The sequence below is a fragment of the Lepisosteus platostomus genome, chromosome 5 (assembly GCF_059453375.1).
Source record: "Lepisosteus platostomus isolate fLepPlt1 chromosome 5, fLepPlt1.hap1, whole genome shotgun sequence".
NCBI lineage: Eukaryota > Metazoa > Chordata > Actinopteri > Semionotiformes > Lepisosteidae > Lepisosteus > Lepisosteus platostomus.
Genome location: NC_142615.1, coordinates 31,483,570 through 31,510,444, shown reverse-complemented (window position 1 = coordinate 31,510,444; position 26,875 = coordinate 31,483,570). Strand labels below are relative to the sequence as shown.

The 26,875-nt window shown below is 42.0% G+C and overlaps 2 protein-coding genes and 1 long non-coding RNA gene across 3 annotated transcripts; 2 read left to right on the top strand and 1 right to left on the bottom strand.

Moving 5' to 3' along the window:
• Positions 1-1,328: 1,328 nt before the first annotated feature.
• LOC148665553 (uncharacterized) lies at positions 1,329-7,387 on the bottom strand. Its single transcript, XM_088632344.1, has 2 exons — positions 6,801-7,387; positions 1,329-4,048 (listed from the first exon to the last, which is right to left on the bottom strand). Exons 1-2 carry the CDS (start codon positions 7,168-7,170, stop codon positions 2,250-2,252), a joined length of 2,169 nt encoding a protein of 722 aa, XP_088488470.1. The 5' UTR covers positions 7,171-7,387; the 3' UTR covers positions 1,329-2,249.
• Positions 7,388-19,416: 12,029 nt separating this feature from the next.
• On the top strand, positions 19,417-24,911 carry LOC148665552 (zona pellucida sperm-binding protein 3-like). Its single transcript, XM_088630947.1, has 4 exons — positions 19,417-19,458; positions 24,016-24,501; positions 24,603-24,718; positions 24,791-24,911. The coding sequence occupies exons 1-4, from the start codon at positions 19,417-19,419 to the stop codon at positions 24,909-24,911; spliced, it is 765 nt and encodes a 254-aa protein (XP_088487073.1).
• A 291-nt stretch (positions 24,912-25,202) lies between these two features.
• LOC148665551 (uncharacterized) lies at positions 25,203-25,756 on the top strand. Its single transcript, XR_015936903.1, has 3 exons — positions 25,203-25,315; positions 25,514-25,603; positions 25,681-25,756. It is a non-coding gene; the product is annotated as an uncharacterized LOC148665551 (long non-coding RNA).
• Positions 25,757-26,875: the final 1,119 nt, after the last annotated feature.

Below are 26,875 nucleotides of genomic sequence, written 5' to 3'. Positions count from 1 at the left end.
ATCAGTGCTGCCAGCGGAGCTGCCAGTACACTTACAAGTACCCTTGTGACACAGTCAGTGAATATGAGTCTGGTGTTAGCATACAGGGCCAACTCCTCGCTTAACACTCAGCTCAGCAGTCACTGGTGATTAAACTGCTAGCACAACTGGTCTATAATCATATAATTAATAATATTATTAACCTTAGCTTCCTTAGGAGTGCCCGCCCGGACTCAGAGGGAATCTTGCTGGCACAATATCGTTCCATTTAGAGACTTTCCCTCGCCCCAGGGGGAAAGCGCCCTGGTTTAGAGACCTGCCCCGAGCTCAGTGGAACCACCTCTTGTCTTGGTTTCGAAACCAAGCTCAGAGGAATCGTGTCTTGTCCTGTTTTGCCCTGAATCTCACAGAGACGTGTCCTTACTCTTTTCCCTATAAATGATTCTTTATATTCTCTGTATGTTTCCAGTCCTTCCTTTTCGGCAACCTAATTGGGTTGTAACATCAAAAATATACTCACCCTGTGTGCCATCTGGGAATTACCGGAGACCTGGAGAATCCTGTAGACTATGCCACCTGTTGAGGGAAATTCTAAGTCTTGTGCAGATTCAGTTTTATTGAGCTCAATAAGTCTGACAACGCGTGCTGAGTCTGCCCCACAGAACAGATAAACTGCAAGGGTTTCCCAGCTCTTATATATACAGTCAGAAGAAAGTTTGTTTCACAATCTAAGTGCTTTTCCTGTTTTTTTTTTTTATAAATAATTATTTCTTGTCCTACTCTGTCTTTTCCTAGTTCTGCCCTTTAATATGCAGCAGACATTGGTCTGGTTTATCCTGTTTGTGGGTGTTGATCTTGTCTTTAATTATGTAGCATTAAGCTACCAGGGCTGCTAAAGCAAATTAGTTTTATGGCATCTTAGTTTAACTTTTGTTTGAGGCTAAATTAACAGACCCCGTCAACACCTCTCACAATGTGCTTAAGTGGTGATACTGTGATGCTGGATTAGTGAGATATATACATGTCCCAGTTCATTTACAATGGACTTCACTGGGCTCCTAGAAAGATTCAAAGCTTTGACAATCTTTTTATAACCTTCTCCAGCTTTTCTCCTAACAACTTCATCCCAAAGCTCCACAGGCAGCTCCTTGGTCTTCATGACAGCAGTACTGATCTGATCTGCTGTTTTAGTCACAGTCAGTGATATTTATTGTGTAATTTATCAAGCAATTGAACACCGGTGCATTTGAAATGAACACAGGTGTACCTTATTATCATATTTAGTGTGACCTCTCAAGATAACTGACCCAAATTAGGTTGTTTAAACAAAGGGAGTGAATACTTATCAATTAAGTAATTTTCCATTTTTATTTTTTATAGATGTCTTCAGAATTATAAATACTTAATTTCATTTTAACATTATAGAGAATTGCGTATACAGGAGTGGAAAAAAAACATTTAAATATGATTTAATTTGACTTTGCAACACAGCAGAATGAGAAATAAACAATACGGCGTGAATACTTTCTGTATATATTGCTTGTCCTATCTTACTTTAAAAAAATGCCAAAATAGATTTTCATTCATTCATTGATAGAGATTCATATAATTTCTTATTCTTTATTATTCACCCTTTATTACATAAATGTTTTTTGTATTTTATATATATCCTCTCCGGGAATACATACAATTTAGATTGTGCAAATAAGACTTTGAGCTTTTTTTGTAGAATTTAATCAGATGTGTGACCTTATTTTCTAAAGAGTTACAGTTAAGGATTCTAATCTGTTTTATACACACTTCTTGCTTAACATGGTAAGTTAAAAGCTGTTACACAATTACAAGCCTATCCAATGAGAACAGTCTTAATTGCAAATTAAACAGGACTAAACTTTATATTCAAAGACTAAAACTAATTCAATTTAGACCTAATTCATTTTAAAATTGAATAAAACAAAATTTTTACATTTTATTATACACATAAATTAAACTCAGTGACAATAACTATTTCTGTTTTAGTCAACTGTAAGTAAGAGTATATTCAAAATGTAGTTGACTACAAGTGGGTGACTACAAAGTGACTATTTAATGACTATGACTAATAGACATTTTGGGAACAAGTAAAGGTTTGTTCCATGCTGAAAAAGAGAAGAAAATAAACATTTCGGCTGTGGAGCCTTCTTCGGATGTCACATGCTGACACATCTACCTACTTGAACTACAAAACATCTAGTCATCTCTAAGACTATGATTAAATAAAAAATTGGTGACTAAATTTGTGTTTTTAAGTCACCTGACTGGATAAAACTCTTCCCACACTGGCTGTAGCTGAATGGTCTCTCTCCTGTGTGAATGCGCTGGTGGACTATTAAGTTACTTGACTGACTAAAACTCTTCCCACATTGACTGCAGCTGAACGGTTTCTCTCCTGTGTGAATGTGCTGATGCCTTTTTAAATCACGTGATTGACTAAAACTCTTCCCACACTGACTGCAGCTGAACGGTCTCTCTCCTGTGTGAATGCGCTGGTGGGTTATTAAGTTACTTGACTGACTAAAACTCTTCCCACACTGACTGCAGCTGAATGGTCTCTCTCCTATGTGAATGCGCTGGTGGGTTATTAAGTTACTTGACCGACTAAAACTCTTCCCACAGTGACTGCAGCTGAATGGTCTCTCTCCTGTGTGAATGCGCTGGTGCCTTTTTAAGTCATGTGATTGACTAAAACTCTTCCCACACTGACTGCAGCTGAACGGTCTCTCTCCTGTGTGAATGCGCTGGTGGGTTATTAAGTAGCCTGACTGCCTAAAACTCTTCCCACACTGACCGCAGCTGAACGGTCTCTCTCCTGTGTGAATGCGCTGGTGTGATTGTAAGCGGCTTTTCACACTAAAACTCTTTCCACACTGACTGCAGCTGAATGGCTTCTCTCCTGTGTGAATTTGCTGGTGTCTTTTTAAGAGGCATGAGTAACTAAAACTCTTCCCACACTGACTGCAGCTGAATGGTCTCTTTCCTGTGTGAATGCGCTGATGTCGTTTTAAGAGGTGCGAGTGACTAAAACTCTTCCCACACTGACTGCAGCTGAACGGTCTCTCTCCTGTGTGAAGGTGTTGATAGGGTTTTGAAACGCTAGACTGACAGAAACGCTGCTCCTGTCTGTGCCGTAATGGCAGTTTCTCCACTCCATCTGAGCAAAGCCATGAGTGATTCTTCCTCATCCTCTGACTGTGCTGGGATCTCTTATTCTGCAAATGTTCCATGGAATGGTCTTGCTCTGTGTGCTGAAACTGAGCTGTGCTTTCTCCACCATGTCCTTCAGTGTGCTGCTCAGTAGTGTGAATCATCTGGGGCTCCTTCTCCAGCTCACTGAGACTTAAACTGTCCAGTTCATTAGGTTGTTCCATTCTTTGCCCAAGAACAGACATATTCTTCAGTTTATTAAAACTTTCAACAGTTTTCTCAGTAACCAGATTATTAAACCTGTGTGTAAAGCCATCAGATACTAAGGGATCATATGATTGCTTTATACTCTGCAATGACAGTCTCTCCACTTGAACAGAACAAGGCCTAATTATTATCGAGCCCTGTAGGAGTTGCTTTTGTTCCTCACTGTCCTGACTCTTCTCTGTGTGCTGTAACTCAGTACTGTTCTCTTCACCAGGTACATCAGTCTGCTGCTCTGCAGGGTCAATCAACTTGGGCTCTATGTCCTGCTCTGTAAGATTTAAAACAACCAGTTCTTCAGTGCGCTGTTGTACAGAGACACAGCCCAGATCATTACAACCTTGTGCAATATTGTATTGGTCCAGATTGGTAATCTTCTCTATAAAATCATCGGATAGTAAGAACCCAGGTGTCTCACTCTCAGGCTCTGTCTTCATCATGGGCACAGAGTCCAGATCCTCCACTCTCTGTCTGCTGTTTGTGTGCTGCTCACTGAGTGTCTCTTTCCCTTCTGCAGCATTGAGCTCTGTCTCCTGCATCTGACTGGAGCCCCACTCCTCATTGTGCTGCTGTTCAAGAGGAGCCCTGTCCCCAGCATAAGGGAGAGCCCTGGCCTCTGAGCCTGTAAACACAGGACAAGAAGACAAGACATTTATAACAATAATAAACTTTATTTTATACAGCACCTTTAAAGGTGGCTTCTCAAATCATTTTACAGAATGCCAACAACAAAAAATACACAAAATAAGCATGATGAAAATACACAGTTAGACGAGACAGTCGATGGTGGTTCTAAGTACAGTAGGAGCAGAAGGGTAAAGAACAGTTAAATAAGGCTCTTCTGAAGAAGGAGGTTCTGAGTCTGGATCTGAAGCAGTTTAGAGAATGTAACTCTCTGATATCCATGGGGAGAGAGTTTCAGAGCTTGGGGGCATAACAGGAGAAGGCCATGTCACCCATAGATGTAGATGGACTGGGGGACAGACAGGAGACCAGAATTAGAAGAGTGAAGATTGCAAGGTGGGGAGTAGGGTGATAACTCAGAAAGGTACTGAGGTGCCAAGCCATGCAGAGCCTTATAGGTGAGCAGGAGGATTTTTAAGTCGACACGAAACTTGACAGGAAGCCAGTGCATGGACTCCAGGATAGGAGTAATGTGAACACTTGCACTAGACCTGGTCAGGATTCTGGCTACCAAATTTTGGACATACTGGAGTTGATTAAATGTGGATTTAGAAACCCCAGGGAGTACAGTAGTCGATTCAAGATTAGACAACACCCTTCAGCTACACTTAGTGATAACATATGGCGTAGCCGAGCAATATTTCTGAGGGGAATGAAAGATGTTCTGACAACACGCTGCACATCTGGGTCGAACGTCAAATATCATCCCCAAGTTTTTCAATTGAGACTGAAGCTCAAGTATATGACCACCTACAGATAGGGTAACGCATTGGTTTTACAAAGTTGATAGGTGGTGCTAATAAGCATAAGTTCAGTCTTCAGTTATCTTAACTGTGACATTTTGAGTCATCCAAGTTCTTATGCCAGAGATGCGATTAGATAGAATAGAGACAGCCACATCAGCGTCAGGTTTGGAATGGATGTATATTTGAGTATCATCAGCATAGTACTAATAGCCAAGACCATGTGATCTTAAAAGCTTCCGGCTAAAGCTGTTAGCTTTAAACTACACACAAGCATGTACTAGTACACTCACAATCAATTTGGGTTGTTTAAGCATAGTGGAATAAGTGGGAATAAGGGGGTGTTCTGATTATACGTGATTTTAGATTTACAAGCTTCGGCAGAAACCCAACTTCCATGTAAAAAGTAAGTTTACTGTAATAATATCACATACATAACATTAAGTACATTACATTTACATTAACATTGCACTGAGAGAGAGGATAATAAAGACACTGACTGGACACTACAGGACATTAACACTACACTGAAAGAGAGGGGTTAATACAGACACACTGACTGGGCACTCTAGTACATTAACACTGCACTGAGAGAGAGAGGGGTTAATACAGACACACTAACTGCACACTAGAGTACATTAACAGTTCACTGAGACAGAGAGGGTTTAATATAGACACACTGACTGGACACTACAATACATGAACACTGCACTGAGAGAGGGCTTAACACAGACACATTGACTGGACACTACAGCACATTAACACTACACTGAAAGAGAGAGGGGGGTTCATACAGGCACACTGACTGGATACTACAGTACATTAACACTACACCGAGAGAGGGGGGGGTTCATACAGGCACACTGACTGGATACTACAGTACATTAACACTACACCGAGAGGGGGGTTGGGGTTAATACAGACACGCTTTCTGGACACTACAGTACATTAACACTTCACTGAGAGAGAGGAGTAAATATAGACATTCTGACTGGACACTACAGTACATTACCACTGCACTGAGAGAGGAGTTAATGCATACACACTGACTGCACACTAGAGTACATTAACAGTACACTGAGACAGAGAGGGTTTAATATAGACACACTGACTGGACACTACAATACATGAACACTGCACTGAGAGAGGGCTTAACACAGACACATTGACTGGACACTACAGCACATTAACACTACACTGTGAGAGAGAGGGGGGTTCATACAAGCACACTGACTGGACACTTTAGTACATTAACACTACACTGAGAGAGAGAGGGGTTAATACAGACACTGACTGGACACTACAGTAGATTAACACTTCACTGAGAGAGAGGAGTAAATATAGACATTCTGACTGGACACTACAGTACATTACCACTGCACTGAGAGAGGGGTTAATACAGATACACTAACAGGACACTACAGGAGATTAACACTGCAATGAGAGAGACGGGTTAATACAGGCACTGACTGGACACTACAGGATTAATATGAATATTAATACTTAAACCGATTAAAATATTTTTTATGCACAATCATTAGTATACATATACAAATCTAGACCAATACAACGTAAATACAATATTTATCAATTTTATTTCCTAATAACGTCAGATTACACACTGATTCACTGAAACAACTGTTTAATCTGAACGAGGTGTCATCAACACCGTAACCGGACAAAACAGTTTAGTTTCCAGTAAAGATACATCACGCAAGTCTTTCCCACTTCACGCATCTTTCCACTATATTTTCACACCTTTCGGAAAGTTTTTTATTTGATGACAGTTTGATAGTCTGTTAGAACGCGAACTGAGAATGAGAATGTTTACTCTTGTGAGATGTTTTCTTTGAAATAAAGTTTATTTAAAAAAAAATCTCACCAGTGAGGAAGTTACAGACACTGGTTTAACCACACTCTTGACTTCATACAAGTCACCACACTGACCTGACAACAGTTTCGCGTCCACTTCTTCTTTTATTTCTGCAGTGACTTCACAGGGAAGCGTCTGGGTACCCTGATCTCCTCTTGCTCCCGACTCATTCTCCCACAGCTGCAATCTCCACTTCAGCCTCTCGTTTTCCTTCTTCAGCTGCGCCATTTCACTCCCGAAACTCTCCTCCACACACTGTGTGATTTTAAACACGGCCCGTCTCACCAGGATCTGGGAGACGCTTAGGAGTTTGTCTTGAAACTCGTCCTCAGAGTCAGACATTCTGTTTCGGAAAACGTCTGACACTTCATACACGATCGATTTGAGCAAAACTTGCATGAAAGAGTCAAGCTGGGTTTGCAGGTTTAACAAGCACTCCGCCATCCTTCTTCAGAGTCGGTCAGAAACAAATGCTGACTTCCGAAGTTTAAACAGAACTTATTTTTTATTCTTCACAGATCCTGTTGTCAGGGTTGTGCTCTGTTCAAGCATAAACATAGCCGACAAAACGTAATGTATTCAGAACCTGAAGTTATTTTAAAGAAAAACAACAACTTTCTTTAAAGTAAATGATTCAGTCACCCACACGTGTGTGAAATATATGCAGTGTCGCGCAGTATAATGACGTCATTCGTTAGGGCAGCCGCGACTTCAAAACAATCGAGAAGCGGAGCTGAGAAAGAGGAGTTTCTGCAGCCGGATATAAACTTCACTGCACCTCCTAGCGCCACGTAGTCAAGAGGAGTGAACCATCTGTGACATTCGCCTTTCGTAACGGAACAGATTCATTTTTTTTGCCCTTCCACAACCTTCTTTTCCAACGAAAACGACTCAAGTGGATTTTTGTTCTGCATCTCCCTATGCACGTTTTTGGTTAAGGAAAAAAATCCGTCATTTTCTTGCCAGCTGGCAGTATTTCTTTTGCACCGATAAGCAAGATTTATATATCTTATTTCGCACATTGTGTGAATTTCTCGAAAAACAAGTGGTTCCAAGAAAGGAAATAAATACTTGCATTTAACAAAATCAAGCCATATGTGATTGTCCTTAATGATACATTCTGTATGACAAGACAGGAAGAAAGGCACCTCAGGATTTTGGACACAGCATCTCTTGTTTACTTTTTAACAGTTTCAATAAGATTAATGAAAATTGTTGCCCTGCTTTTTGTCGTAAATACACAAGCTCTTTATGTCATGTGTTGGAAATAAACTGCATAAATTCGCTAAAGCAACAAAAAGCAAGCGCCACAAAGAAGACAAAGATTCGCGTTTAAGGTGCAATGTTATCTCGTGTCTTTAAAATGACTTTAAACGCAATTTGTTTTTCTCTGTGGCTCTAAGGCTTTCTTATTTAGCTGTGCTGTTTTTTTTACATATTGTAAAAAAGTAGCTAAATCATACAAGCCATAAAAATTCCAATTGTAAACAATTGACCATTCATAATTCTGAATTTTAAACCCATGCAGTACTCATACCTTGTCTTAGTATTTGTGAATATTACAGAGATCCTTTTCAAAAACTGTCAGCAATCTTGTTAACATGTTTCTTTTTACATTTTGTTACATATCATTAGCATTTTATTGTATTTTCAAATTATTTGTAATCTCTAAATCACCCAGGCCGACTGGGTTCGACTTCTGGTATAGGAGCGCGTTTGTGTTGCCTTTTGGATTTCAAATGAGCAGCTTAGTGCAGAAGAGAGCCCCCTAAAACAGCACGCGGGGTGCAAAAATGTGTAATAATAGTGATTGCTTTGGTGTGTTAAGAGAGATACATTGCGCGAGGAGGGGTGACTGGCAGAGAGTGTTGACCTTCAAAAAAAGGACTCGTCTCTGTAAATATATTTCCACATCCTGAAGAGGAGGTTATCCCCATTTCTCTAGTCGGAACTCCTCTATTTACAGCGAATTAGCTGTAGAATGTGGAGTCTCCTATCCTGCTCTGGGAGTAGGGTGTACTGTCGTTTCCATAGTGCGGTGGTTATCACGTTCACCTCGTTTCTTTGGCCTTCTGACAGGCATGTTTTTTTTTTAGAAACTCTACTGTATAAAACAAATAGAGAGGAACTAAGATACCAATAATGGTTGCGATAATGAACAGTGTTTTGCTCATGCAATTTCATACAATAATGTGGCACATATTAACTGTGTTTATCTGTCATACTGTCTGGTGAAAATACGTTGAGAGCAGAGTCCTTGATTCATCTACTCAAGCAAGGAAAGAAATTTAACTTCATAATAATCTTTAACTGGCCCACATACATGCATTCTCATTTAGTTCTAGGGGGGCGTGTCCTTGGTGCGCTGGTGTACAGGGGAGGTGTGGCCGAGGCAAACAATCCAGAGCTAATCCAGATGAGGAATCCAAAAAACGGGCAAAGTCCAATGCTGGGCAGTCCATCAAAGAACACACGGGTTAAAAACAGGAACCGGGTCAGAACCGACAGGAGGAAAAGGAACAGAAACTTAAAAACATAACGGTGCCAGGCGATTGCAGGTCCCGGGCTAGCACAATATGGAAATCAGATACAGAGCCCTGAACTGACTGAGTGTCTGGCTTTTAAGAGGGATGGGAGGCTGGAACAAGGGGCAGGTGCACAAAATTAGGTCCAAAGTGAAAGAGCCAGAGCGTCCTTAAGGAGGAGGGACTACAATCGTGACAGGTGTAAAGTGCTAGGTACCATTAAGGTGATTAAAGATGAGCGGGACCTTCTGTAAGAAAATGACATTCTTGCACTGCGCCCAACGTGGGGCTCAAACCCACGACCCTGAGATTAAGAGTCTCATGCGCAACCGAGAGGTAGCTGGTTTATAATTATGTGGTGACCAGGAATCCAGGGTTTCTCATGGTGTGGTGTGTTGATTATTCAAAGCAGAGCAAATGTCAGTAGTCATTGCAATTAATGTTTGCAATCAAAAGCGCTTAATTCTTTCACACAGTAACAGATACTCTTATAATGTGGGAAGATCTTCATTGTGTTTTTCTGTATCAGATACTGAACAAAATACCAAGACACACATTTTAAATACAGAGAGTATTATGGGGGTCACCAGAGTGAAATCCAGGAATACTAACCACTAGGCTAAATGGGAGCACTCAGGCTCGTCATTCTGTGCATAACACAAGCAAAGTGTAATTCCTGTCTCTACAGCATGCTGGTTAGAGAGCTAGCTGGCACCCAGAGTGCTGCAGGGTCTATTTACTGAGACACAGTTGAAGTACAATGTCAGGATTTTCTGGGTTTCTGTCACATGATGAGATCACAGCCGTTTCTATGCAGGTGTATAGATAGATAATACTTTATTAATCCCATAGGGAAATTGATGTGTTACACCAGTCCAGCCCAAGACAAGCAAAAACAGACATCAGAATAGTTATAAAACAAAAGACAACAAAATAATAAAAAATAAAGAATATAAAGAAAATAGAGTCGGCTCTGACCGTTACCAGACCACTCCAGCTTATCATCAAGGTATGTACTTGTAGGAATGTACGCCCTCTATGTCCTCAACCTGGATGGAAACAGGGTTCAGCAGAGACTTATTCCCTCGAAAGTCCAAGATCTTTTCTTTGGTCTTGCTGGTGTTAAGCTGGAGACGGTTAAGATGACACCACCCCACAAAGTTGGTAATCAAGCTCCTATATTCCTCTTCTGCAGATGACATGTCTCAGAGTTGTACCTGAAGTCAGAGGTGTAAAAGGTGAACAGGAATGGAGCAAGGACGGTCCCCTGTGGAGCCCCAGTACCGCTAACAACCAGTTCGGACACACAGCTCTGTAGCCGTACATACTGTGGCCTGCAGGTCAGATAGTCTTTAATCCAGGACACCAGGGAAGTGTCCACCTGCGCCGCCCTTAGCTTATCTTTCAGTAAAGGTAGATGGATGGTGTTAAAGGCACTGGAGAAGTCAAAGAACATAACTCTCACAATGCTCCCCGTCTTCTCCAGGTGAGAGTTAGCTCTGTGTAGCAGATAGATGACTGCATCCTTCACTCCCAAGTGTGACCGGTAGGAGAACTGCAGGGGGTCCAGTGCTGTATTCACCAGGGTTCTGAGGTGGTCCAGTACAAGCCTTTCCAGAGTTTTCATTAGGTGTGATGTAAGTGTCACTGGTCTGTAGTCATTCAAGACTTTAGGGTGCCCCTTTGTGGGTACTGGCACCAGGCAAGATGTCTTCCAGAGCATCGGAACTTTTTCTAATCTCAGGCCGAGGTTGAAGATGTACTGTAGCATTGAACCCAGTTGGTCCGCACAGATCTTTAGCACCCTGGAGCTGACACCGTCAGGACCCGCTGCCTTCCCTGCATGGAGTCTCCTCAACTCCCTTCTGACCTGGTCAGCTGTGATTGATAGGCCGTGGAGGGCAGGGGAAGATGGAGTAGGAGTAGGAGGGATCTCATGATGGGGTGACTGAGGACATGAAGAGGTGTCTGGGGTGAAGGCCTGTGAGGTGAATTGACAGTGGACCCTGTATCGAATCTGTTAAAGAAAAGATTCAGCTCATTGGCCCTCTCCAGGCTTCCCTCACTCTGTTGGCTGCCGGACAACTTGTATCCGGAGATCTTCCTCATGCCATTCCACACTTCTCTCACATTGCTCTCCCTCAGCCGAGAGGAGCACTGAAGACTTGAAAAAGCTCTCGCATTAGACTCTGTGTTTTTGTTGTTCCCCAGATTTGTTTTTAATGTTCTTTTTCTTTTGAAGTTGTTGCGTTTGTTTTTTTTTCTGTTGTTGTTAGACTACTACAGGGATTTACCTAGGTTCCTGGAAGACTTCTTGTTTTGTGTTTGTTGTGTTTTCGGGTTACAACAATTTTTTTTTTCTATTGATAGGACCCCACGCATTACTATGGGAGTAGTTAACTTTAGTTCTTACATTGTACCTGAAATTACCACATAAACTACTACTCTGTTTCCCTTTTTTTAAAAGGCACAAGTGAAGTTTGTTTTTCCTTGCTGCTGATTGGTAGCTACAATGGGTCAATTGCAATAAATGAATATACAATAAACTCCGCTGAAATTTGTCAGCAGCTCTGTACTAAACCTGTTCTCAATTGCAACAAACCTTAAATAACAGCTGCTGCCCATGAGATGTTACTGCATTAGGAGTCTAGCTTAAACCACCTCTTCATAAGTTTTTAGCAACTCAGTAGCGGACTAAGCAGAACAATTGATCACATTAGAACTGTCTTGAATGTAATGGAAATAATTTACTCATTAAGTTACAAGCTTATGCACCACTTGCTTGAAAATTATTATTATAACTAAAATTGCTTTCCAGACACCACAAATATTCACAATGAATGTTATCATTACACGTATTTATTAATAAAAGTGTTATTTATTAATAATTAAGTTCCATGTATATCTTTATTAGTAGCTGTATTACAAGTAATGCATATACAGTCTTTATTATAGTTAGTTTTCAGTTATCCTGGGGAGGGAAGAGAATGGAAATTAAGGAAATAAAAATTTAAAGGGCTTTTAAGTCTTCAATGTGTTCTGTCATAGCTGTGTGTTGTCATATCTGGGTGTTAATTTAGTATATTTGTTGTATTATTTATTGTGATTTGACACTAAACTTGTGTTTCTCAGGAGAAAGCAGTAAGATTTTTTTTTGAGGGTACAGAAAATTGTATTGTACGGCCAAATGTAAGGTTATGTTAAGAAAGCATTATTGTTACCTTTTGCAAAGTTATTTATTTAAGACGGTTCTTCAGAATAGTGTCCCTTACGTATCTGTGACTGTGGTCCAACAATAACGGTGCTGAAATAGCTGGAATGTGTGGGAAGAAGATGGAGATGGAACAGGAGGCTTATTCAGTCGATAGAAAGGTTGTGTAGGACTGAACACACTACGGTTATGGTACTGGGTTTAAGAGCATTACGATCCTACAGTCTCCTGATCCGTAATCAGATGTGTTATCCAATGCGCCACTGGCCCTTGTACCGCATTCCTCAAGTGCACCACTGTGGGCTTGCGCCGCTACAATAATACATCGCCCCAGTCCAAATTTTCTCAATTAGGTGCACATTTTCTATGTGTATTTAGTTAATAAGCCTTTCATTTTGTCTGTTTTAAAAATTGCATCTCTTTAAAACAGACAAATGAGTTTACGTGTCTCGCTGAAATTCACACATGCGGGAATTCAAACGAAAGAAATCACAGAAAAGATATCGCGCTTAAAAAGAAATCCAGATAGAAAACAGAGCTTCATACGATGCATGAGATGCTTTACCTCTGAACTAAGCTCGGCTCTTTAATCGTGTTAAGAAGAGTGAATAGCCAACAGTGTACATTTTAAAAATCAACACGAGCCTCTCCTTCATTGTTTAATGAGCTTTTGATGAACGCCTAAGTGAAAGACAAATTCACTATTTTCACTTCGTGATTAAAAAAACACTTTTATCACACGTTAAGCACTCCTGATGGTGTCGAATAGTTCTCTTTTCTACCCTCATCATTTGAGAATCCCCAGCTAAAATATCTTTTTAAACTACAACAAAAAAGCAATATTTTGAATACTATTTAAGTTTACATAGTCACATTCCCGGTGATATTGACTTAGGCGCTCAACTATTAACTTCTTGTAGTTTGACTTGTGCCAAAAGTTTGAAATCTCTGCAACTATCAGGATGCTTAAGGACATCCAAAGAAACCCCATCACATTTAGGGGAGACGGTGTTGAGGTTGGATTAATTTGAAATGCGTCTCTGGGGACTTTTGATTTACCAACGTTATGTTTAACTGAAGGATACGCTGACTGACTGTGCCATAGAAATTAACGCACATCACCTTTTTTCTACGTTCACAGGTTTTTGGCTAAAGACAAAAAAATCGTTTTCGTTTCCTTGCCAGCTGGCAGTAATTCCTCTGCACTGACAAAACAGATGAGTATTTTATCTTTCGCAATTTGTATGGATTTTTTTAAAAACAAGTTGTTCCAAAAATTAAATGAACACTTCCATTAAATTTAATGTAGAAGCATGTTGCTGTCCATAATGATAAACTGTGCAGCAAGACAGGAAGGAAGGCACCACTGGGATTCAAACCCACAATCCTCCTGTTTACTAGGCAGGTGCTTTAACCAACTAAGCAACAGCATTCTCTCATCCTAGTGTTAATCCCACATCAGCAGGGTCAGCTTGTTGGCACGCCCGTCTCCATTTGGTGGTTTGAGCTGACGCTGCCATGACGTTCCCATTAAATGCGACCGAGAAAACTCCAACCGGCGCGCTGCTTCACCTGCTGTCGGAGAACTAAGCCACGGCATTGGTATCAAATATCCCTTTTACAGCCACTTGGACACATCTCAATTGCTCTGAGACACCTGCATTCAGTGTGCGCTGAGCCTGCTCGCTGAGCAAGTGACGAGAAATGGCTTATGTCCAAGGAGCTCAATTTGCTTTTTATGTTCAACGGGGTGTCCACTACAGCCGGCACTGAAGAGCAGCACAGGCTCTGTGGTTTGACATCTCCCAAGGTAAATGTTGAAATTGTAGGTGGAAGAGGAAAATTACCCTCGTGTATGGGGAAAGAGCCAACTCATGTCCAAAGCATGTATGGAGGTGGCCTAGTGGTTAAAGCAATAACTTCTTAATACATTATACTCTGCACAAGTAGGTTTGAACCCCATCCTCGTTGAGGAAGGGCTTTGACACATTTTGACCTTTTTAAACTTGGTGTGCTTTCGTTTCGTTTGTTCGCTCCATTACTGTAACAGTAATATTTCTAGATGTACATGAACATGGTAGGCTGACAGCAGGAACACGTGGCCCACAAGCAGTGAAAATATCAGAGGTGTCTGCAGTGTTTTGGTTTGTGAGCAACAATAAAATAACTTGACGTGGAAGCAGGTGTGCCTGCATTAACACAGCTCCATCAAGCGGAAAAAGCAACACAAGAACAGACTTAAATTCAACAACGAGTTTCTGTAGCTGAAAAAAAAACTACTCCACATGATTATTGAACTCACAACCTTGGCATAACTCCGCTTTAAAAGCACCCCAACCTGACCAATTGGGCTACTGGAGCAGCACAGCACAGTATCACATTTTCCTTAGTGTACTCAAACAGTGCTTATTCCCTAGCCTACCAGCTTCAAGACTTTTCTAAATCGATAGAAGATTCATTGGAAAAGGTTTGTCGATGGATCAGGTGGGAATCACACCCGGATTCACTGCTTTCAAGGCAGGTATGTTCATCATTATACCCAGGACTGGCGCCAGGTGAATGATCTGTAGGGGGGCATCTGAAATCCTGAGGGGGGCAGTGATATTTTGGTTTAAACGGAGCCGTTGCAACCATCCAAGTGAATTCTCGCAAGCATGCCACTGATTAGTATTTCATGTCATAAGATAACGACAAGCAATCTGGTATTTAGCGATGAAAAACAGTTCCACGTTCATCAGAACTCACGTGATTATTTTTGCCTGGAGCATCAACCATATGTGTTCTTTTTTGCAACAACATCAACAGTAACGAGGTTCTGAATCATTAAGAAATCATTGTAAAACCAACAGAAAGTACAAACTTCTATAACTACAGTCCTAGTTATATAAAGATTGTACTGTAAGTATAAGGATAAACTACTGCAAGGCAGTGGTCCACCTGAGCAAATAAGGTCGTAATAATGTTGACACCCCAAAACATAGACACTATGTAACATGCTGTTCCTGGACGGATAGCCCTCCTGCACATCAAACAGTCCGATGTAGTAACTGTGAATTTGGGGTTAGTGTAGTTATCTGACCATTGACAAAGTACAACTATTTTTTACGGCGCAAGTTACAGTAAGTGAAAGTGTTCAAAAACTTTTTATCCAAACCTTTTATCCAAAACTGAGGGGGGTGGGACTGTTCAGTTGAGGGGGCGATTTTGTCATGCCAGTAACATTTTCACAAAACGTCCTAGAGTTACAAAAACACTTACTTTGTGTATAAAGTGCATTGTGTACACACTGTAAGTTCACAACACGAGAAATACTGCTCAATATGGGATCCTGTCCAGGAATATCAGGGCTGTAGAGGGTCAGATCTACAGATGTAGTAAACACATTAGTGGAGACGGTGTGTCTGCTCTCTGTGTGAGAGCCAGACAGGAAGAATAATCTGTGGTCTGGGAAGAAGAGACCCTTGTTGGAAGAGCGGCATTCCTCACAGGAGAGAATGAAAAAAAAACTTTTTTAGGGACGCTGATTTTTCTCTTTGGGGGAATTAAAAGCACTTCTATGGAGTGACCTCATGGCGCAATGGTAGCGCATCTGACACCACATCAAAAGGTTGTATGTTCAAATCGTGTCAAGATCGGCTGATGTGTTTTCAGGTTCAGCTGGTGCTGAACCCAGACATTACACCATGCAGTCCAGTTCTATCTGTATACCACATAGATAATCTAAATGAAATAACAGAGCAGTACAGAACACACATTCAGGAAATTACACAGCAAGTCATTTTGAACACAACAAGAGAAAGGGCATGCTGCACATCCGTGAAACATCACGTCCGACTTTAAAGACAGTTACATCACAGAATGGAAGTTTCAGGCCCCTTTTTTATTACAGGTTCAAGCTAACCTGAAAGTTACAGAGTTTTAGGTCACTTTTGTATTAAATAAAATAAATATTATTTGCCCTTTTTTAAATTGTGGATGAAATCCACTCCCATGTACCAAGACCTTACAGTATATTCATGTTAATTATAATGACCAACGCTATTGGACATTAGCTGGTGCTTTTTGTAACGATTTGCTATTTCATGCTGGAAAGAAAGGAAACCCGACCCAACGTTTGCTTTCAGGTGCGGTTCATTCACATAATGGACATCTATTTCTTAGGAGCCTGATTTAAAATCACACAAATCCGGTAGAAGTCAAACCTACAATCTCATGATGCAAAATCAGATGCGTTATCCATTAAACCACCGGCCAATCATGTAACCGAATTGCACCATGGTTCAGCGCTGCAACTAGTAATACACCACCCCATCTAAAATTTCTAAGTGAGAAATGTGTTTTCTACATTTTTATCAGTTTTAAAATATCATATCTTTAAAACAGACAAAGGGTTTGTGTGTCACTCTGAAATTCTGATTGATTTAGAATTCAAAGAAAAAATGTTTTCTTCAACAACGCAGTGAAATTATGACATCTTCACTCTACTTCTCTCTTATAGTAAAGCAAACCTTGCAGTGTGAGCATTTGCTACAGTAAATTAGGTCATGTATCATGTTAAATCACTTCTTCAAAACAAAACATTTCCTGGTGCACGTTTTCTCCATGAAAAAAATACATTTTTCCCTTACATGCTTTCTCGTTTTTTTTCCATCAGAGTACTGAAAGAAGAAAAAAGGGAAAAGCAGTGTCGCAAAAGAACTCCGTCACCCTTGGGAGATGTCAAGCTCATCGGATATGAAAAGTGCCCAATAAAAGCAATTTCTCTTCATTTATCTTAGCTTTAGGGCTGCTATTATGTGTGAGGAGGCAACTTGCTCAGCCAGCAGACTCAGCGCTTACTGAATACAGGTATGTTTTGAGTGTCATGCTGATCGTCTTATAAATGCAAAAGAAACTTTTAAAGCTGATAAAGTAATTTGCATGTGGCTACAACATCCCTGGAAGAGAGATTTTATCAGTTGCACATAATCGGTATTTTTTACTTTTTGTTCAGCACTGGAAATATATTTGTTTAAGTTTTCTTAAGAAGATCTCATGAAGCATTGCCAGGACCTACCTTTAGCACTCAATAGCGATATTAATGGAGTAGAAATATAAGATAAATTGATGATCTGAGCTAAAATAGTCCTTACGCGCCTCCTGTAACAGTGTTCGTATTAATAGCAAGTAATATTCTTTTTCAACCCCAAACGTTGCTACTGCATTAAGCTTTGTGCGACCATTAGAGGTTTCGGTAGCTTCTGGAGAGCGCACTTTTCCAAACTGAAACCTATAAGAACATTATTCAAGGTACACCATGTCCCAGAATCGTTCATCAGGACTAGGATTAATATTAATGGAAAGTACTTCAAGATTTAACTGAAATATTAAAAGAGTAGGAAAGCATTTAAAATAGAAAAAATCAGTTTAGATGATATTTAATTTTTGAGAAATGGGCACATACTGTACATCAGCTCAGTGAGCAGTGCGAGGTGCTCTCCTGGAGATGATGTTAAATTAGTTAAAATCATGTGATAGTTGAAAAAGCTTAATACTTAGTGAAACAGCCAGCACAAATGGTTGCGTTTGTGATTATGTCGCTTCTCTACTATAGCAGCGTCGATAAAAGACCCTCTGAAAGCAGTAAAGCACTGCACAACTGAATTCGTTGCTATTTGGAGAAATCCACAAACTCGTGTTTTTCATGTGCTTTAAAAGACAGCCATACTCACCGACAAAATAACGACACTGCAGCTGATTTTTTCCGAAGCATACTTGACCTTTCTGAGCCAAATGATGAAGCTCACCCAGTGAATACTATAGCAGAAGGTGGAGGAAAGTGCAACTTTGTAACTACTGCAACCACAGGAACAACTGCAAGAAGCAGAATCAATTTCCCATCGAATGGTGGTGTTGTCTGAGGTACGCGATGTGAACGTGTGCAGAGAATCCCACAATCTCTTCAAAACTTGGACAAAGTATTTCTGATGGAGCGCTGTGCGGAAAGATTGAATAAGCTTTGCTCCTGCCAATGATTCTGCGTGAAAAAGCACAGCATTCAAGTTTAACAGACAAATGCACCATGCCTACAGTACCAATTTTAAAAACAATTGCGGCACACTTCGATTCACACTGACTCAAAAGTGATCATGGCAGATGTTGTTCCCTGCATAATGCTGAAGGGACCAAAGAGCATTGCTGTTGGGAACACAAAATGAGGCTTTTTTATGCCTTGATGTTAAGCTGACAAAGACTATCTTGAAACATCTAGTTCAGTCTCTCGACAGACTGTCAGGCAAAGCTTTTACCCATTGAAGTCGCAATAGAAGGAAGGTCTTAACCCACCAACACTTAGCAGCGGCAAGATTCAAACCTAACCCAGCGAAGAAAATGGAGCACAACCCCAGCACTTAGACCACCCAGCCACACTCCCAACACCTTACTCTTTTGGAGAACGTCGGGTGTCAACAGAGAACACCGTTGAAATCGCTGAACTGCCTAGCGGAAACTTTGTCGCCTTCTTCTGACCTGTATTTAATGCGGTTCTCTGAAAACTTGGCACGTTATATCTGTGCTACCTTTATATAGGGCACACTCATAAGAATCATAGATTCGATCACAAGCATCTAAAAATGAGCATGAGAAAATGACATCACGCTATAAGGCTGAATGGCAGCCTTCTTTTTTGCTTCTTAACACTGAGATAGTTGGAGATATTTGGCAGCAGTGGGGTTCCAACTCACACCAAGAGACTAGAGCTTTAATCCAGCTCTAAATTAAAAACTGGGTGACTTGTAAGGGCTGGTAGGAGAGGAAAGGAATAAATGCTTCTTTTTTTGATAAAGTCTTTATCTACTAAAAGAAGGAAAGAAATATTTGATTATTATTTTTTCACCAGTTGTTTTGATCAAATTATTGTAACGCAGTGCCATATTAAGGTATAATATGTACATGAACGTCATGTCTGAGTCGATGATGGCAGCTGAGTATCGCTGGAGTACAGTTCATCATAAGTGGGTAAGCCTGCATAATGAGGGAGAAGAGATCGGCCTCTCTGACGCAGTGTCCAGTGACACTAACCTTCTGTCCTACTGTTCTCTGCTAATGTAGAGGGTGAATGTTTATTTAGGTGAATGTAAGGTTTCATTCTTGTAAAATATTTCCAAGCACTTTTTTTGTTGCTGAAAATTAATCTTGTGCATTTGAATGAATTCCAATATTGTCACCTAATTCTATACATTGTTTCATCAGACTAGAACATTGCATATTGATAGTATTTCTTTCCGTTTAAATACTTCAGTCAAAAGTGTAGAGAAGGTGCTCCTGTTTTCACCATTATAAGAACTGTGATGCACCAGTAATATTTACTCTCATAAAAGTATTGTAATTGTATTGTTCTGTTCTGTAACAATCTTGAGTGACACAAACCTTCTGTTTTACTGCACTACACTTCTCCAGAGGCCAGTTCAGCACACAAGGATCCTCAGTCAAACAAACACTGCAATCGCTTGATAAACGCCATTTCTCATCCTTTCTCTTAGTGTCGGTGCTACTATTGTATGCAAAGGAGGCGACTTGACAATGAAATCTTAAAGAGAGTCTTCATGAAGGTGTGCGCCGGCAAGCTCTCCACTGGCAATTGAATGGGCTTGTGAAGAAATCAGTCTCATTCAACAACCATACAAATTGCACAGCTTAAGGCACATGAAGCGAAATCTGTGAGCTGATTGACACAAAACAATGTCACTTCACATTATCTGCAAAGTTGTTTTGCTTGTCTGACCACCTCTTCCTACTTTACAGTGAGCACATATATTTCAGTTTCTTTCCCCCATGTGGAGATGTATCCACTGCCAAAACTGCTGTCTGATTATTTAAATTATCTGTAAAACTGTTACATGACTTCATCTAATTGTAAATTTATAAGACGGTCTGTGAGACATTTGTGAGAGTAGCTGAATCCCAGGGCTGGTATGGAATCACACACAGGCGGGTCTTCTGTGTGATCTGAGTCCCACTGCTCAGAGCTACAGACTGGTCAAATGGTCACTATTGTAGACATGACCATCGGACCATCGGCTGCAAATAATCAATATACTGATCATAGTGTCACTACTGGTGTTTATTACATAAATACTATATATAAATAATAAGATAATTTCACACTCATATGTGTTATAAAACATTTATAAACATTTTGGGAGGCTGACATACAGTAAAGAAAGTAATACTGAAGGGCTGGAAGTCCTGGAAAGCGTTAATAGAACCTTCTTGCTTTCGACCTGGAACATCGCCCACAGCTGCCAGATCAGTGACCCCTGAGTCCTCTCACAGAGAGGAGAACCAGGAGCTCTTTTATGTCTCTAAGAGGGCTGGGAGGAAGGATAAAAGGGGGAAATGTGACATGAGTCCAGGCTGTTCTGTCTGATATTGTTCATGTAGCAGCACTGATTGTCTGAATATCTTCTGGTTCTGGATTGTGAGGATAGAGAGCAGTACGGAGTTGAGATCCTGTCTGAGTGTGAGTCTGAGCTATGAATCTGACTGAGAAGAGAATAATGATTTTTTATTCTGCCTGAGAATTTTCCTGAGAATTTTTCTTCTTTTCCAAGTGGTGTTACATCTCCTTCAGAAACTCTGCACAGACTGCCAGAGTAAGAGAAGAGGAGAGAGAGATGGACAGATAAGAGCACACACAGCAAGAGATACATACGTCTTGATTTACTTTGAAGCAAGTGTTCATTTCTTTTCTGGAACAAGTTTTTTCTGAACTTCAAGAAATTCATACAACTTCTGAAAGATAAAATACAAAAACTTGCTTCTCAGGACAGAAGAAATGCTGCAAAAAATGCCAGTGATTTGTGAAAAGCAACGGGAATGTGTCCCTGTGCAGCTGTTAAACAAAGGGCTGGTGGGTCAAACGCACTTAGGGACGTGCTTCAGATTGTGATGATGTAAACATAACCTCCGCTAATAATTGAAGTGATTTCTTCGCAAACCCTCTTGAATGTTGCAGGAAATCTTTGTGTTTTACTCGTGTGCAACTAAAACAAGTAAACAATTCAGTACCTAAGTCAATGTCCAAGAAAAGCATCCTCACGTGTGGATTTTTTCTTTAACTGGCTGTTGGGAGAATTCATTTATACACCCGTTGTATCCTTAGCAAAAATATTTTAAAATTAGAACACAGATTTGTTGGAGAACTTGACAATCCTTGACAATCATTATTAAATGAGCATTATACAAATGTGCGTTGATATTTTTAATATGTACCTTAATTGTAATATATATATAATTGCTTTGATATGGATGTTAATTTGAAGGAATTGAGGAAACTATGAAGGATCACAGAACAACCAAAGATACATTTGGGCATCTGCTATTGGTAAAGATTAACGAATACAGTAAGTGTGAAGCTTCCACACACACGAGAGAAAAAAAAGTTTAAACTCACTTCATTAGAGTGACGGTGTGTATGGCAGAGAATGGTTTCGATCCATCGACCTCTGGGTTATGGGCCCAGCACGCTTCCGCTGCGCCACACTGCTGACAGCTGTCGCAGCATGATTCAACACAACTGTTCTAATTTGCTTTCTAAAAGTGCGCCCGAGATGAAAAGTCTAAGCGGTAAACGCAGACGTCACTTTGAGCACTTGGTCTTTTATAGTACAAAATCACACGCTGCACTACATGGGCGTGTCTTCAAGATCGTTGAGAACCAAACCTTCTGCTTTCCGAGGCAACTGATTCTTTCGTCGTTAATTCACGAATCTTCAATGAAAATCAGTGAAACGAAAACCAAACACGTGCACACTCGCGTCCTAGCGTGAAAGAAAAATGATGGAAGCATTTGAGAAATACTCCTGTAAACTCAGGATTTTGTTTCCTTGGTGGCAACAATACGCTTCTGCAATACAGTAAATGGTAGACTCTGCTTTCAAATTAGCTGCTCCAGGCATTCGGATACAGAAAAACACAGGGATTTAAAATTCAGGAATATGAATGGCCAATTGCTTACAGCTAGGGTTTTTACGTTTTCTTATTTAGCGATTTGTGTATCAATCTTTTAACAATTCATTAAAATGCTAACAATATGTAAAATCAAAACAACAGCACCGTTAAATGCTGGGGAGACAGGTAGTTGTTTTTTTCAATCAGATGCCAATCTCCAATGCTGTGTGTGAGAGCTTACGTACCTTACCTTTTCTCACATTTTCTGACAACTATTCCAAAGGGGCACCCTGTCAGCTCCTAATACTTTTTAAAAGTCTGCCTGCATGTTTGATTATTGTCGTTTTATTTAGAAAAAGTTCAATATTGATCATAACTAAAGAAAATTAGGATCACGAATAAAAAAAGGGCTGAAGATGCGAGTCGCTCTTGAATCAGAGCTGCGCGACACGGGCTTCTGTTCTGATATGATTGTACGAGAAGCAGGAGGAATCTCTTCTCTCAGCTATGGAGCATGAGCTGAATCAGGAGTGAGACATTTCGTATGCTCGTGCATATGTTAACGCATGACCTACATCGTAAAACTAAATTAAAAACTAACATTAAGTTGTCAAAGACATTCATTTACATACAAACAAAAGACAGACATAGTAATGATTCTACATTAACGTGTCCTACATAGTAATGTATCGCAGAATTCCGACTAAGTAACTCAGAATTCCGACCTAAAAACTCAGAATTTTGACTTTATCTCTCACATTTGCAACGTCGAAATAGCCCATATTTCATTATCTGTCCTTTTGTTATTGTAACGGATTCGGTTTCTAGCTAGCAAGACCTGGGTTCGAGCCAATACAGTGAGGCACGAAGTAGGGTGGGAGAGGCAAGGGGACAAGCCCTAGAACCCGAATCCGTTACAATAACAAAAGGACAGACAATGAAATATGGGCTATTTCGAAGTCGCAAATGTGAGCGATAAAGTCAAAATTCTGAGTTTCTAGGTTGCAATTCTATGATTCTAAGTCACAATTCAGAGATACCATAGTGCGTTTTTTTTTTTACTAGTAAAATTATTGTTGGTACATGTTGATAGAACAGCCCCCTCGATAAAAGAAAGTGTGGACGGACGTGTCGCATGTTCCGTACTCTGTCTGACAGCGAGTTTAACACACTGTCCTTGGAAATTAGAAACTAATTGAACAATAAATTAATCTGAGCAAATTTTACACGTGTGGGTGATTTAATTCTGTCGAAATTGCGTGGAACTCCTCCGCTGAGGTCAGATACACACGGGAAAGTGTTCAGGAGGCTCCACAGAGTCCCGCCTCAGACTGGAATCAGGTCCTAATGAGACCCTGATAACAATCCGAGTCTCTGTGTGTAATTGATTGTGTTGATTGAGCGGTAGTGTGACCAGGTGTGTGGTAGCAGGTCCTGCCAGTATAAAAACCTATTCACCGCATTCACACTTTATGCTTTCTTGCTTTAACACAGTTTATTGGTTTACTTATTTTACTCCTGTAGCAATTTAGCGGGATGTTAATTTGGCGATGCGCTCGTTTCTCTTTATGCTGTGCCTGTACGCAGGGGCTGGGCTCCCCGCATTGATCTCCGCCGGGCCAGCTGGCTGGGACTCTCGGGGAATTAGCGCTCCAGGCCGACCTCCCGGCTCTCGAAGACACAGCCCAGTCGGAGGACTTGAACCTGGCAGATGCGCCCTCCGAAGACCTGTCTGCAAGCGAGAACGACTCGCGGTCCTTGGCTCCCGACTTCCGCCGCCTTCCCGTATCCAGAGACGCGTACTCACCCTACTTCGACAAGGAGAAGATGAAGCCCGAAGCCGGCAGCCGCCCCTTACCCGTCTACATCAAGAGCGTCCTGTTTCCTCCCCAGCGAGGGCGGCAGCCGGCTCGCCCGGCCATCGGGGGCACCCGAGGAGTGGCTGTGTGGTGTGACCTCAGCAGGATGTACGTGAGGGTCAGTCGGCTCCTGTTCGGCTTCAGCTGTCGGCCATCGGAGGTGACCTTGGGCAACTGCAGCGTCAGCCGAACCACACGCAGTTACTTCTACTTCATCTACGGGCTTCACGAGTGCGGCCCCGAGCGATCGGTAAGCGGGTTTTCATCTACAGGCAGTGTATCGATGTGAGCTGTAGGGCCAGTGTCGGGGTTGCCTTTCCTGGGAATATCCCTTCCTCTGTGAACCTGCAGGTTGTCCAGGGCCGCCTGGTGTACTCCAACACTCTCCGCTATGCCCTGCCCTTCTCCAGTGCACCTGTGCATCGCTTCATTCCCTTCTCTGTGCCTGTCAAGTGCTCCTACAACAGGTAGGCAGGGCTCTGCTGCTGAGAAGCCGCTAGGAAAGTGTCCAGATGCCCCTCATCCCCTCTGTCCTGCAGGTTCCACTACTCCTACAAGGTTGGCTATGTCCCCACATGGGCCAGGAGAAGGACCTTCTTCAAGGACCTGAAGAACAAGCACAGCTTTGTCCTGCTCACCAACTGTAAGCTCCTTGAGTGAGTGGCTCCTCCTGCCTGCAGGGGGTGCTGTGTGCAGGTGTAATTCTCGCTCTCTCCTAAGGATGAGTACTTCCTGGGTCAGCCCATGTACTTCCAGGCCACTGCCTACTTTGCCACAGTGGAGCAGAGGCTGTACATCCACTCGTGTTACGTAATGGAGAAACCGGACCAGCACTCCCAGCCCCGTTTCCCTGTGATCGACAACTTGGGGTACGGCCCCTTCTGGGAGGAGAGGTGGGCAGGAGCCCTGAGAGCCTGCAGAGGTTCATCCTTGTCTTTGTCCCCAGGTGCATGGTGGACAGCAAGGCAGATGGCTGCCTGTCCAGGTTTGTCCCCTCCAAGCAGAAGGATGTGCTCCGCTTCACAATTGATGCCTTCCTCTTCCAGAAGAAGCTGTCCAGGAAGGTACTGCTCTCAAAGGCTGCTCAGCCTTCCTGCTCTACTGATCCATGGTCTGCTTTCACATCCATGATCTAGATGTGAACCAGACTGTGACAGCTGTAGTGCCTAGAGCTGCCAGCTTGCCTTCACTGATGGCAGAAGGTCCTTCTCTGTCCCTCTATTGGCCTTGATCCCTTAATGCTGTGACCTTCCCTCTTGCAGCATGAAGTGACTGAGCTGTACATGCACTGTGGCTCTTGCTAAAGCAACACCAGGGACCAAGTCCTGCACCTACAACAGTGAGGCTAAGAGGTACTTCTGCAAGGAGCCTGCTGAGGGTGCTCTGGGACATGCCAGGTGGAGGCCTCACCTGTCCTCCTCTCCTCCAGGTGGGAGGAGCTGTATGGTGACCATGAGGTCTGTGCCTGCTGTGAGTCCGGGTGTGCTGGCAGCCGGAATGAAGGTGGGTCTGGTTCTCTATCCCTTGTGGATGCATCTCTGCCCAAGAGACAACCATGCTTGGACAACTGAGGAATGATCCTGTGCTGGACAAAAGGACTGTGTAGATGAGTAGACTGTGGGTCTCTGGGTATAGCAGATCCCTCAATCCTGGGTGTTCCTTGTCCACAGGTACCAGGAGCCTGGTGACCAGTAGTCGGGTGGCTGTGGCACCAGTAGAGGGTCCTCTGGATGTGGGAGCTGACTGGACTGAGGATGAGGAGGGAGACCCTCAGAGCTCCAGTGAAGATGCTGAGAGCACCAGGGAGGATGTGGAGGGAGCAGAGGACTTTGGAGATGTTGGCCAGTGGACAGGTAGGGTCTGGCAGGAGGAGCCCCTATAGGGGTGGGTGTCCTGCAGTGTAGCTGGATTGTTCTCCTTCTTCCTCCCCAGGTACCTGAATGAAGGCTCCAGCCTGGCCCTTGTGACTCTCCTGCCTCCACTTGCCTTGTAATGGCAACATCTCAATAAAGCTGTGAAAGACCCTTCTGCTTGCCCTTGTTTCTTTATGGTTTATAGGCTTGAATGGGATGGAGGAATTCAAGGGAAGTGAGACCCATTAATCAATGGAAGTATTTGTGGGGGGGGTTCCCCTTTCAAGAATGCTTCTTGTATTGCTGCCAATGAGGACTGAAAATGGCTGGAGTAATAAAGCACTGTACTGGGGGAAGATAGCTGCATTATTCCTTGGGAAGGGCAGTATGCCTTTTTTTTTACTGGGGGAGAGACAGAGGTGTTCAATATACTGGAGATCCTCCCATTTCCGAGAGGCGTAGTGCTTATGGAGTGTGAGTTGCTAATGAAGTGCCCAGTAAGAGTGAGATCTGGTGTCCTATTCTAGGCTGCACACACTGTCTAAAATAAACACAAGGAAGGAATTGTCAACAGGGGCTTGGTGTAAAGTAGGCCTTCCCTTCCTTAGCAGAGGAACAATACTGGTGCACAAACATCAGTGAATAATGGTGCAGTTAGAATCTCGGAGGTCTTGTCTTATGGGTGTTGGTTTCACAGCAGTGGTATTGGACAGTCATGAGGAGTATTAGGATTGAGACTGGAGATCCCAGCACTTGACTGGGAAGACAGGT

Bases quoted from the DNA above. Each gene is read 5' to 3' on its own strand.
- LOC148665553 (XM_088632344.1), bottom strand. From the start codon at position 7,170: ATGGCGGAGTGCTTGTTAAACCTGCAAACCCAGCTTGACTCTTTCATG. The intron at 4,049-6,800 runs GTCAGTGTGGTG...CTGTGTTTACAG, and splicing joins GGACGCGAAACTGTTGTCAG to GCTCAGAGGCCAGGGCTCTC.
- LOC148665552 (XM_088630947.1), top strand. From the start codon at position 19,417: ATGGCAGCTGAGTATCGCTGGAGTACAGTTCATCATAAGTGG. The intron at 19,459-24,015 runs GTAAGCCTGCAT...CCGCCGGGCCAG, and splicing joins GTACAGTTCATCATAAGTGG to CTGGCTGGGACTCTCGGGGA. The intron at 24,502-24,602 runs GTAAGCGGGTTT...GTGAACCTGCAG, and splicing joins AGTGCGGCCCCGAGCGATCG to GTTGTCCAGGGCCGCCTGGT.